Genomic DNA, 13,767 nt, shown 5'->3' with positions numbered 1-13,767 from the left:
CTAAAATCCAGCTATTAGAAAAAGTCATTATGACTCTCAAAGCTGGTAAGTTTCCATTAAGATTATTTTAAACCAGAAGTGAAATCACATTTTGTCACATCTTTTTACTGAAACTCAGCTGTATGTGGTATCACAAAGGGCATTTACTAGAAAGGTTTTAGGCAAATAAAACATTTCTAAAATTAGATACTCTTATTTTGTCAGAAAAAGCTTAAATAAAACATTCCAAGATGAATCAGAATTTTCTTAACTTTAGAATGACACTAAAACCTTTGTTTCTGTTCCTCTGAAGATACTGCTTTACCACTAGTGAATTCAGAAGTTAAAAATTATCACTCAAGAATCTTCTGAGGCAGACCATGTTTCTAGGACTTTGCTATATATGTGCTATGTGCATCAGTCAACTCTGAGCGCCTGAGAAGGAAGCCTGTTTATGAATGAAAGCAGAGACATCTTTGCTGTAATAATCTCGTGGTTCTTGTTCCTGAAATTGACTCACCTTTAGGCTTTCCATGAGGACAGCAGAGGAATCCTCCATGGAGGGGCCACGGTCTGTCCAGGTGCCACTCGGAGTGCTGGCCTGATGCCAACTGCTCTCAGAGGATGACGTTGCTGAGAGATAATCAATGCCAAACCCACCCATGGCTAAGGGATGAAAACAGATAAGAAAAATTCAAGAAGGTGTTCTATCACTGCCAACTGCCAGACCCCAGGGAAGGACAGAGTAAATTTCTTTCAATTTTGCTTGGCAATGAAACATAGATCTCACCTGGCTTATCAGTTTTCCACCTATCTGCAGTCCTCCTATCCCTGTTATCTGGAGTCCCAATGGGTCCAAAATTGGAGAATGGAAGAGAATTATGGTTGTGAGTTGGAGGAGAGCTGGGCAGACTGCTTGGGTTAGAGGAATGAGGAGACTGGCTGGCTGGTGTTGAATGGTCTATTAAATAACAGCAACATAGGATATAGTAAAGCAATGTCACACAAACATACAAAGAACTACAGGTTCCTGTAGATCTGATCACTAAAATTTTACTAACAATAACCACAGGGCTTTGAAGGAAAGGGAAACTAACGGCTCCAAAGAGATCTGCTAGATGCATTAATTTGCCCTGCTATCAAGGCATGTTCTTTAACAAAATCATAGGCTATTTTTGTCGACTGAATGAATGCACTATTCTGGCATGACTATTTCAGATAAATATTTATTGGTCTTACATATCAGAAAGAATCTGCTAACCTTAAGAATTACTATTAAGTCAGACTCTATTTAAAAAACTGAAGTTAAGCCAGGTGCGGTGGCTCACTCCTGTAATCTCAGCACTTTGGGAGCCTGAGGCGGGCAGATCACCTGAGGTCACAAGTTCAAGACCAGCCCGATCAACATAGAGAAACCCTGTCTCTACTAAAAATACAAAAAAATTAGCTGGGCGTGGTGGCGCATGCCTGTAATCCCAGCTACTTGGGAGGCTGAGGCAGGAGAATTGCTTGAACCTGGCGGGGGCAGAGGTTGCTGTGAGCCAAGATCACACCACTGCACTCCAGCCTGGGCAACAAAAGCAAAACTCCGTATCAAAAAAAAACAAAAAAACCTAAAGTTAAAAATCTCAATTTTAAAAAGTGCAGAGCTGAGCACAGTGGTGTGCGCCTATAGTCCCATCTACTTGGGAGGCTGAGATGGAGGGACTGCTTGAGCCCAGGAATTTGGGTCTAGAGTGGGCAACACAGCAAGACCCTGTCTCAAAAAAAAGTGCAACTTTTCCTGCAAAGAATGAACATCTACAAACAAAACTAAAAAACAGCTGGGAACCATAAGATAGAACCTCTATTTTCTCCCTTATACCTCTGCTAGCTATTGAGAGTGTAAAAAGCTTTGTCAGTAGCATTCATTACATAAACTGGCTTTTTTTTTTTTTCTATTTCCTTTCTGGAAAAAAAAAACCAACAAGTGATAGATATATTTATAATTACAGAATCTTGTTATCCCTTAATCAATTTGAGTGTACAGAAAATGCAAGGTCTATAAATAGTTAATACCTGAACTAGCAGGAAGTGATGGAGACCACGGAGTTCCTTCAAAAAGGGAATACAGAGATGTTTCCTGGGGAGCCATTGAGGGATTGAGTTCTGCTTTGGAGCTGGATACCAGGTTTTTCCCGTATACCTCATTGAACATACTATTATTTGGGTATCTTTCCTGAAAGACATGACAGTCACGTTATAAACTCAGTTCAAGGAAAGAGATTTGAGAAAATCCAATGTCTTATTCACGGATGCTTGGTACACTTTAAGCTTTTTTTTAGGAAGAGAAATTTGAAGGCTTTTATTTCTTTTTGTTTGTTTCAATTTTCCAGTCAAATTAATTTTCCTTTGCTTTCTCTCACCCTTAAATTTGCTCTATGTAAACCGCCCAGGTAGAAAATCTGAATAATTTATTTGGCTCAACAACAGAGCCCTAAGGGTTTCAATATTAATGAGAAGTTAAAGGGTTTTAACTCATGAGGTACAAGTCACTAGTATGCCCCAATCAGAGACAAGAGGGATACAATCAAATGCCTGGAATACACTAATATATGGAAAATAAAGGAAAAAACAGACATACTGAAACAGTATGCAAAAGAAAATGATCGGTCTACACTAAAAGCAAACAGCAGGATTTTTCACTGTTCACCTACCTGATTGAGAGAGAATCCGGTGAGGGACAGGAAAGAGGATGAATGTGACATGAGCTCTGAGGGCTTCTCCAATAAGGATTTCTTCAGTCCCAGAAAAAAATGTAATTAAGTTATCCTTACATTTTCTTAACATTAATCTTATGATACTATGGAACCAAAGCAAAGACCATCATTTAAGCATGCCTATATTTGCCTATCAAGTACAATTTGAGGCTCAAAAGACGTGAATTCGAATCTGTTACTACCATGACACCACCTAAGTGTCAGTTGCCACAGGCGAATAGAATCCTCCTTTTACAATCAAATCTAGTCAGAGATTCGATTCTGGCAGGGATCAGAGACCCTGGTAAACTGCATTCTGAGTGTTTATGAGGCAGGTACCTCAGGAATCCCCTTGTCAACAGTTGTACTTAAAATAATCTCAAAACAAATTGCTGAACTGTTCCAACACTGTTTCTCTCCACCCCACAATTTTTAAAACATTTACATTGGTGACTTTTAAAAAGCCTTTTAAATCCATTTGACAAATGCCTTTGTTAATATGCTTTTAAAGCAGCTCTATTTGCAGTATATATTAAAATAGTTGCTAAAAGTCAAGCTTACATTTATTGGTCTAGCAAAGTTATTAGAGAAACAAACCTGAATCTCTATGCTGCCACTGAATAGCTGGCTAACAAAACATTACTAAATGCCTATGACAAGCGAAGCACTTTGATGTATATATCATTAATGTTAAATATAGGAAGAGTTATAGTCAAGGTTTAACTGATTGTTGTTTTTTAAATATGAAAAAAAAAAACTGAAAATACTCCCACTTGTTCTATCATCAGCTCCATTTCCAACGAAAGCAACACTAAGGGAACAGAACAGGAACTAAGGGATCAGGAAACAAGTGGACAGACAGGCACTACCCTCAGTCCTTCAAGCCACTCCAGCATAAAAGCAGCAAGAAAGGCAAACACGCAGAGGCAGCAGTACAGCAGCTGGGCTTCCACAATCCCTATGCACTCAGTCATGGTACTACTACCATTTAAGTCTCCAGGGGATCTTTTATTGCTATTATTTAATAACTTGGTATGAGGCCTCTACTGCTACCACCCAGGCAAATTCTTAAGGGAACTTCAAGTGCCAGGGATGGCAGCAATGTCATGAAAGCTGTTAAGATTTTATTTCTCCTGATACTAAAATTAATGCATTTTAATTTTACAAATGTGTTCTTGCCCTGTGTTTGAGAAAGAAACAGCAAGAAAGTAAAATTCACTGTTTTTATGTCTTATAAAGATGTAATAAAGAGAGATGAAAAAGGCTCATAGCATACATCTTTCTTTCCATCTTTTATATTCCCCACTCACAATAAAATATAATATGAACACTGATAAGCATATAGAATGTTCTTTGAAATGCAGGCTGAGTTCTCAGATTTTATTTTATGTGATTCTAGTTATTTATTTTCATATTTACTTATTTATGACACTCTGACAATGTTTATAATTAGAATCCTCTTCATTTTTACTCATTCTATTTATGAATCCAACTTTGAATTTAGATGAGGGCTCTTTCAGCAAATAACAAAAAAGAGCCATATACTGTTCAATAATGTCAATAAAAAAAAATCAAGAGCATATTTCCTTTCATATTTTAGCTACATATGAGAAATCAATCTCACTGTTCCTAAGCAAGATTAAATGACACTTAAAATTTCTGAGTCCAGATAGAAGTGTCACCTGAAAAGTGAGTTAATTTGTCACCATCATACCTTGTGTGTGACCAGCTCTGCAGGATTCTTTCTGGATAACACATAAAACCAAAGTATGCCTCTAGGATTTGGGGGAACTATGAAGTCAGAAATATTCTGCTATATCCTACTACTATCTTAAGATTGGTTTAGGTAATTAGAAAATATGTTTTACAGTTCTGTAAAGGACAGACCCAGGAAGAGAAAAAAAATCACCTAATCCGTATACTACAATATCTCAGAAAAGCAGCTGGGGGTTAGAGCAAGAAGCAGAATTATGTCAAATACATACAAAAAGGCTTCGTCCAGGAAGAGAGGCGAGAGGCCCCAGCAGAGCTGGGTAAAGATCAGGAGGGTTAGAAAAAATCAGCTCTTCCTCTTCCTCCAAGGCAGCCAGACTCTTTAACAGGTCCGGAGGAAGCAGAGGGGAGCTCTTGGGGTCCTAGTGACAGAAAGGATCACAGTGAGATGCGATAAGGGTAACAAAAGCATAAAGGAATCGTGGCATAATTAGGTGGAAGAAGACAACTGAAGTCAAGGGGATAGTGAAATAGATGGTTTTAGGCAAAGAGAAAAAGGCTCTGAAATGCAAAAGCAAAGTGACACAAGGACAATGATGCAGAAAGTTCAAGATAATAGAAAAGTAAAAATACTGACAGAGCAGAACACAAAAGGTTAATGTGGCTAGTGAGTAAAACAATGCAATGGAGCAAAATGATTAGCATATCTTGTGCTAACAAAGAGAGAAACAGATCTTTTAAAAAGTTACAAATATTCACCTGTTCCTCATGAATAAAAAGGGCAAGGAAAGGACCTCCACTGTCCAAGATAACTAACTTTGGTCCTCTCAGAAAGCAATTTATTTAAATATTAGTAAACCTATTTTTAAACTTAGATATTCGGCCCAACTGAGAGGAGTGCTTTGTCTCAGAATGCTCTGCTGTGTTAGAGATTTCTGTACATGGTTTCTCTGCCGGACCATCAGAGTTCAAAGTCAGTCACGGAATTCTTCGGCTTCTAACTTCCAAACTAAAACATACTGTGCAATTTTGAGGAGGAAACCAAGAGCTACACCAATACTCAGTGGCATATAGTACTAATGCATAAGAGTGGCCTTTTTATAAGATCTGTTTGAGATATTCGAAAGATAGTCAGCCCCAGATTGTGGGGTGACAGGAAAGAACACACACCTCAAATGGCATCCTGGGCACAGGATCCTGCTCTGGACGGAAGACTGTTTGCCGTTTGCCCCTGCGTTCCATATTTGCTTGCTGTGCCATTACAGATCTGTTATCAGCCATGCTGTAAGAAGAATCCCAGTAGAATTCTGGGACCTTGACTTCTGAGGGATTATGGTTATATGGCTCCATGGGAAAAGGCTTCATTTTTTTTTCTAGAGGCTGCTGCTGCATTATAGGAGGTTGCAATGACGGCTCAAACAGTTTTATGGGGTCTTGGGTCTGAAGGTAGTAGGGCTGTTTCACAGGCATAATTTTCCCTAATGGGCCTTGAACCTGAGGGGGATTCCACAGCTGTTTGGAGGCATCTCCCTGTTGATACTAAAAAAGAGGTGCCTGTCATCAAGGTGAGGATAAAATGCAGTATCACTTACAATCAATGCTAAAGAATCACAGAATGAACTTAAGGTATTTTCCAACCAACAAAACTCTACTAGGCAAGGCAGCAGTTTCCTTTACCTTTTGGCCTTTTCAATACACAGAGCTTTCTGAGAACAGAATATGGGCACCACACTCACATTTTCTTTCATAAACTATTTAAGAGGTTGAATGAATGAATGAATATATTTGCATAAGAGTGTTTGTTTCCCCCTTCTGCTTCAAGTGCTGTGCTTCAAATGGCAACATTTAAGATTGGTGTCACATCTGTCTTAGTACCTCATCAAGACTGTGATTCTATTTCCCTAGTAGTTTATGTTCCTATAGGAGAATTATTTGCAGAAAATCTATTTTCAATAAAACTGACACTTAGTAGCAGCCAAGGAATGGTAGTTAAGATCTAATATTTTATCCTTTACAAAAGGAAAACATGAAACTTTCATAAACAGTAGAGACAATACTTTTGTTTTCCCATAATCACTATAAATTTAAGGAAGAAGTATCTCAAAGTTTAATCAGCACTTCTAACATTGACTCTTTCAGCGTTTCCCCTTATTCATTCAGCTGGATAGTACACACAACTGTAACTTACCTGCTGGAATCCAGAGTGGTGAGGCGGGCTTTTCCCCAAAGCTGGCACAGCTTTTGTAGGGGATTGTTGTTGCTGAGTTAGAGCTTGAACCTGCAACTGGCTTGTAGACTGTGCTGTTGGCTGAGCTGGTAAAGATGTAAGGGGTTGCTGGGAAGGTGGCTGTGATTGTTGAGGTCCCTGGTTCATTGGCCCTGGTCCAGAGGGCCGTTGCTGGCTGTAAGGAATGTGGGACTGTTTCCCAGCTTGCACCTGGTTTCCTGCTGGAGAGTGAGCTGTAGGCTGAAGAAAGGTTCCTGGGACAGAAACACCAGCTGGGAAGGTGTAACCTGAGCCCATAGAAAATGCCACAGGAGGGGGGATAACATATGTTGGGGGCGGAAACCCTTCAAAACAGAAGAACACAGCTTTAGTTCTAAAGAAACAGCAAAAAAAAAAAAAAAAAAAAAAAAAGCAAAATGTCAACTTTTTTTTTTTTTTTACAGGTAGGTAGAGGGAGTCTTTCAACATATCATAAAAGATATCAGCCATGTTGTCAATCTTTAACTTGATTTTAAAAACTAGACTACTGACACTTTTCCTTTATCCACTGAAGTAATCAGTATTCTATAAGTAGCTTCTGTGTTTACCTATAGGATTTCCTTCGTAACAACAAACATGCACTTGCAATGTACACTACACGGAAACAGCTCAAAAGTAATTTTATAAGCGTTAGGGCAAATATAACTTTTTATGGCTTAATAACATTACTCCAACAGAATATATATTTCTCAGTGAGTGAACAGAAATTCTTGCACAGAAAAGATTAAGTAGAATAAATTACAAAACATGTATTTACCTGGCCTGCTGGGAAGAGGAGGGAAGGCTCCAGGGTGATGAATGGGGATGAACTGGGAGTTACTTGCTTGAGTTGGAGTTTGAGTTACCGGTGTTTTTCTGGCTTCAGACACTGGAGTCTTTCTTAATTCTGTCTGGGATTTTACCTATGACCAACAGAAGCAAAACTATCTATAATAGACTGAAACTCAAATGTGTCAGAAAGAAGCCCCTACTCTTAAGAAAGTATTTAAAACCTCATTAGATCAAAAAGTACATGCTGAAGATATTTAAATTCACCTGTTAAAAATGGAAAATCAAATTATTTAATCGCCAATAAAAGATAATTTTACTATCTTAGTTTTACAAATTATTTTGCTTTCCCATGCTTGCAAAAGTCCAAATATGTAAAGGACCTTAGAGCACATTTGTTTTAAAAATGAGATACCTGATGCTAACAAGTTGAAAAAAACTTGTCTATGATCTTAAGTTGCTTGTTATGGGGCCCAGGGTACTCTATACGCTAATTGATGACTATTAACCCATAGCTGAGGTATTTTGGCCCTCAGTTTAATTTCATCTGGGTAGCCTAAGTATATAGTCAGGCATCCACCCTCCACCCTGCAACTTTACCACCCTTCAGAATAAATAAGGATACATTCAGCAGTAAGGCCCAGGTCCCAAGATCCTACAGATGGAGCCAGAGAGAAGCAGATGTCATATGCACTGCTCAATGTTGAGCAAAATGAGGGAAAATGAGTAGCATTTATAGAAAACTCAGGAAGAGGTACAGAGTGTAGTGATATGTTGACTCTTTCTTTAATCACTTTTAGGTGATTTGAGATGGATAAGAAACCAAAAAGGAGATTCTATTTTCAGTCTGGACCTTATTAAGAGCAGTTATAGAGAATGGAGGCAGGCAAGCAGAGAATGCTGGACTTATCCCTATAACTCTGATCCTTTGGCTTTCTAGTTCATTTGGTTTTTTCCCTTGCCCTTTCCCAGCATTTCCTACTCCCCCCATGTCTTAATTTCTACCTTGTCTTCTCTCTCCCTGCTATAATCTTAAAATGGAATTATTTTCTTATTTCTCTTTCTCAAAAAAATTAGAGAAATACATCAGAGGTACTATTTATTTGTAAGCAGCCTTCAACAATGTAAAGTTTCTCATGCAAACATATTCATTTACTAAAATGTGTTAACAAATCACATGGCCACTTAAGTATTTAGTCAAACATTAATAGTATTAATAAAACCATCACAGAATAAAGGTCTTTTTCTGTTTATATGACATCATCTTATCTATTTGGAAAAATATTTTAATAAAAATAAAGTCACAAATAACTGAGCAGTGCTTATCTTTTCCCAGCAAGAAACCTGGGTTCTTGCTTTATAAATTCCTAGGATCCAGGATAAGATTAAAGTGATATTAATACCACTAGCTGGGACAAGTATAAATGTCAAGAAAAAAAGCCTCATATGTTTCCAAGAAAAAAAAAAAATGAATATTTTTATGTACACACACACACACACACACATATTCATACCTATAAAATAGTGAACCTAAAAAAAAACCAAAACCTGCATATGCCTTAATATACTCTTGGTTCTACTGGATCTAAAGAAGACCCCAAATCTCCACTATAGCATTAACAAATGGTAACTGTATCTTCCAAAGAAAATATAATCCTGGGTGTAACTGATGGCTTTGCAACTGACCCTTTCAAACTCTTAAATTGGAGAGAATTGACAAAGGTGTCAAATCAGGTTGAGATGTTTTTTCACTCCCAATTCCCAAGAATTGCTAAAGTAACCATCTATCGCAGCTCTTTATATAACCTTACTACGCATTTAAACTTCTAGGACAGCCAATTCTCATGCCTTTAGAACAAAATGAAAAATCTTGCCTTTTGTGTGAGCCTTCCTCTACCTGCTTTATAGTTCAAATACAGCTTACCTGCACTGCCACATTCTGCTTTCCTGTTTCCTGTAACTTTTCTAAGGTGCATTTCTTGGTTTCAGTTTTCCTCTTGTTGTTGTCCTTCTTTCCATCATTCTTAGTTACAGTTATTCCTTTGCTATAGTCCCTTCTCACCTCTTTGGGAGGAAAACTTCTTCCCTGGTCTCTGTTCACTTCTCGTGGCTTAATGTTCTCTTTGAAGGTAACCATTGGCTTCTCTCCTGTGTCACAGTTGTTGCTTAAATTTCGGCTTGTAGATAGCACTGATTTCAGCCCTGGGCTCCCATCTGCAGCCAGCGACTCTATCACAGATGTTTCTTGCAGAATGAGGTTCTCTTTGGCTTCACTGGGGTCTTCCAGTATTAATTCTGGAATTTCTGTGATAAACAACAATTTCCCTACCTCATTTTCACACTGAATCAGCCTAAAAAAGCAAAAATAAATCCATATATGAAAAACATTAACTTAAAAAATAATAACTGAATTGTGTATGGATCCAAGTCAACATATTCCTAGCACTAAGAACCACAGAAACAGCAGGATATAAAGATACGGACTCAGAAAACCCAAAAAGTAGTTATGTAGAAACTGAGGTTCTCATTATCACATTTAACATCATCACAACATATCCCTCTGCTCTTTCAATGTTTGCTAGTAATTACGTTTTCTGGATGCTTCAAGTGCAAGACACTAGGGCCCTTGATACTTCCTTTAAGGTAGCTATATATAATTCCTATTTTATAGATGTGAAAATTGAAGCTTGGAGGTGGTAAGTTCATTCAAACATGCAAGCATATAAGTACCTACTGTATGACAGGAGCTTGAATACAAAAATGAATAAGTAGTTATTGACTTTGGAAAGGTTATAATCTACTGGGGAGATCCCAAGGACATCCACTTGGGAAGCTGCAGAACTAGAAATGAAACTCAAACCAATCGAATTCCAAAACCTACATTCTTTCCCCTACACTACTACATCTGGTTTGTGCTTAATTAGCTACTAGCACCATCTCGGTCTGTCCTGCCTGAAACTGACCACCATGCCCAGGCCAATACAAATTAGCATGACTGTGAAAGTACAATTCAGTCAGATTTACAGAGATATTTATAAATTAGAGCAGAAACTCATGATAAACAAGAAAGACAACCAAATCCTCTATAATACACAGTGTAATGGGGAAAATGGAGATTCTAAATAAAGAGTATATCTATTATCACTGAGTGATAATTAGATGTTGTGCTACCAACATGTTGACTTAAGAGTTCATGATTGACAATATTTATACCAAAGCTTAAAATACATAACATGTGAGGGGGGTGTGTGTTCATCTAAAAAGGTGGTTAAAAAGGGGTAGACCAGAAGCGCCATGGACATACCTTGGCTGGTTATCAGCAATCCATTTGCCTATAGAGATCAAGCGCTGCTGTCGTATTCGTCGTTGCTGACCTTCTTTGTCTCCTGTAATACCCTGGTGACCTTTGGAAAAATCCAAGTTCCTAAAATTGACACAAACAAATTATGAGAATATTAAATTGCTAAAGATATTTTCCAGGCAACTAAGTTCACCTGATTAACTGTAATGGCTTCAGATTATTTTCCATATAGGTTAGCTACTTGATGTAATCAACTGCATTTATTAGAATTTATACTCCCAAAGATTTTTACAAACTATGAAACAAAAAAGATTATATACAAATTCATTATATTAATGTAGTATTTTTACTTACATTTCACTTTTTAGTCGGGGAGATCAAATAAACCACAACTTTTTATTAGGAAAGATTCTTTTATCATTTTAAGAATAAAGTTTTATGAACACTTATCTGGCATGCTAATTAATTTGCCTGAAATGGCCATGGGAATGCTAAGAGTCTCTGAGGTGCCTATTCTAATAAATAATATTCATCTATCCACTTTAAGGTGGCCCATTCTAAATCAGAAAAATGTGTAAATATCATAAAGCATATATTGCAACTCATTGATATCAGAAGGGTAAGCCAAACTGAAAAAATAACGATTTTTCAGATTTCTCCTTATTAAACTTTTTTTAAAAAAGAACACTTAAGAATTGCCAGGCAGAAGGCTAGATGCTGAGAACACAAAGATAAATAAGAGTCCCTACCTTCAGGAATAAATAATAATGATTCAATCTGATAAGCAGCATAATAAAAACTATGCAAAGAATAAGTAAATATAGTAAAAGGAGGATGAGTTCCTTCTGAGAAGCTCTGAAAAGTTTCACAGTGTGACACCTGAGCTAGACCTTGACGAGGTATGGGGAAGTGCTTACCAGGCTGGTGATGGAATGGCAGTAGAGGAGAAGAAAATGTTCTAGGTACAACATGAACAAAGGTGTGGAGGAATAAAAATAGGGAGCTATTCAAGGATAGCACATAGTGTATAGGGTTTGTAAATATTGGGGGAAGTTCCAGAAAATGAGGCTGAACAACTAAAGGCTAGATAGTGCTGAAACTTGAGCATCAAGCTAAAAGAGACAGTAGAGCAACCAGGAATGGGTAAATCAAAATATTAGTCATGGGATATCACTGTTTCCATACTTAAAAACTGTAACTCTAGAGGCAGTGTAGAAACAGACTATAGGTGGAGAGGAGCTATATGTACGGAGGTTTTTATACTTCAGGAAAACTGGTGATAAAAGCCTGAACTATGTATGAGGAAATAAGTGGAAGGAGTTGAACCTAAGAAGCATTTCAGACACAGAATTAATTATAAAGCCTTGGTGAGAAAGACTAATGGAAACAAGGTTTTTCAGATTTCCAGTTTGGTCATACGGATGGTAATGCCACAGGCACAGATAGAAAATAGACAAAGAAGACTGTTTTTTGGCTGACCAAACAGGAAAACATAAGCTCAACTTTTGGTCATGTTAAAGTTTAAAATGCATAAGGGAGATTAGATTGTTAGAATATGCGTCCAAACTTCAAGAGAAGCCAGAGCTGAAAATTTGGGACCTATCATCCCACAAACATAGGGATGGATTTCATCAACAGGGAGAATGTAGAAAGTGGGAAAGAAAGGGGAAGAAAAGAATCCTGGAAAACAACAACATTCAGAGGCATGTAGTTTAAAAGTAACAGTGAAAAACACTGAGTGCTAAGCGTGGAAAAAATAGTATCACAGAGCTAAGGAAAAAGGTTTCATGAAGAAAGGGGATCAACGGACTCTGCTGAAGAGAATTTAACAGAATGAAGATTATAAAGAAGTCACTGGTTTTTCGTATCTAGAAAGGCACTGATAGTTTAAGCTGGGAGTTGAGGTGGAATGACTGGGAGTTGAAGTGGAATCAGTCAGGCTGGCCCACACTACTTTTTAAGTTTGATGATGAAAAGATAAGGCAACGTAGGAAAATATGAGGATGTAAATTCATTTTACTGTTTTAAAAGAGTGGGGCACACTTGAATGTTACTAGGCTAAAGGTAATTAGTTGTTCAAAAAAAGAAAGGAAAGAAAAAACACTGGAAATATAATGCAGAGAGGATAACGGCTGGAGCAAGGTTCTTAGGGAGGTGAGAAGGGATAGGATCAAGGGCAAAGATGGAAAGGTTAGACTTTAATCTTTATTACACAGGAATTGAAGACATGACAGATACAAATCCAATTCACAACAAACTTTCACTATTAGTTGCTGTTACAAAAATAACACACAGCTGGGACAGATCAAAGATTCCTCTATATCCAAGCCCAATTCCCTTTTATTTTTAATAACAACCGCAATCACTGGCAATGAAGTAAAAGCACTTCTACCTGAAAGAAGGTCTCAATGCCAAGAATCCTTGTAATTCAAACTCCTCTGGAAGTGGTGTTGCTAAAGGGTCAAAATCAAAATTTGCAAACATTTTAATTAAAGTGTTCTTTGGTAGAATACTGCTCACTAAATTTTTTAAAAAATTAATATACAGAAAGTAATTATAATGCTTATAGTTTGTTCTCTATTCTTCTTTATAGTAATCCTGATGAAAATAACTCACTTGTCAAAACTCTGCATGTTATCTTTGAGACACAGACATTCCCCTAATACTCAATGCTGAGGAGGATGGCTTTTTAAAAAATTGGCAGTCTTAAAAATTCATAGTCTTGGATCTAGTAATCCCAATGTTTAGATTACCTGTCTCTTTCTACTCAAAGTACTGAATAACATTGACATCATATGAGAACTTGTAAAAAATGCAGAATCTTGGGCACTAATTCAAACCTACTGACTCATAAACTGTATTTTAAAAAGATTTGGGTGATTTATGTGCAAACTAATGCCTGAAGAGCACAATTTAACAGAAAAAAAAAAATCACAAAGCCGCCAAACCAGAGGTTGTTCAGTGCAGCATTAACTAAAATGCGGAAAATTTTAAAGCAACAG

General features: G+C 37.4%; 2 protein-coding genes across 14 annotated transcripts in view; one reads left to right on the top strand and one right to left on the bottom strand.

The window, feature by feature from the left end:
* NCF2 (neutrophil cytosolic factor 2) overlaps nt 1–6,077 on the top strand; it is a 78,670-nt gene extending 72,593 nt beyond the window's left edge. The window contains exon 21 of the transcript XR_001106040.2: nt 3,506–6,077. The gene's annotated coding sequence lies outside the window, so the exon portion shown is untranslated. The remainder of the gene's footprint in view (nt 1–3,505) is intronic.
* The window catches only part of SMG7 (SMG7 nonsense mediated mRNA decay factor), an 81,670-nt gene that overhangs the window by 2,511 nt on the left and 65,392 nt on the right, over nt 1–13,767 (bottom strand). For 4 of the 13 annotated variants that reach the window (XM_012444357.3, XM_012444358.2, XM_012444359.3 and 1 more), the window contains 11 exons: nt 13,158–13,218; nt 10,769–10,888; nt 9,389–9,815; nt 7,454–7,598; nt 6,619–7,001; nt 5,601–5,969; nt 4,703–4,852; nt 2,676–2,756; nt 2,038–2,197; nt 770–940; nt 500–645 (listed from right to left, as the gene is read on the bottom strand). In XM_012444357.3, coding sequence (XP_012299780.2) covers nt 500–645; nt 770–940; nt 2,038–2,197; nt 2,676–2,756; nt 4,703–4,852; nt 5,601–5,969; nt 6,619–7,001; nt 7,454–7,598; nt 9,389–9,815; nt 10,769–10,888; nt 13,158–13,218 — 2,213 coding nt within the window. The remainder of the gene's footprint in view (nt 1–499; nt 646–769; nt 941–2,037; nt 2,198–2,675; nt 2,757–4,702; nt 4,853–5,600; nt 5,970–6,618; nt 7,002–7,453; nt 7,599–9,388; nt 9,816–10,768; nt 10,889–13,157; nt 13,219–13,767) is intronic. The other 9 variants (XM_012444360.3, XM_012444363.3, XM_012444364.3 and 6 more) reach the window with 3 other exon arrangements.

Source organism: Aotus nancymaae, unplaced genomic scaffold, assembly GCF_030222135.1.
Source record: "Aotus nancymaae isolate 86718 unplaced genomic scaffold, 86718_ANA_hifiasm-v0.15.2.pri h1tg000108l, whole genome shotgun sequence".
Classification (NCBI taxonomy): domain Eukaryota; kingdom Metazoa; phylum Chordata; class Mammalia; order Primates; family Aotidae; genus Aotus; species Aotus nancymaae.
Note: the sequence above shows the minus strand (reverse complement) of the source record. Positions and strands in the feature narration are given on the sequence as shown.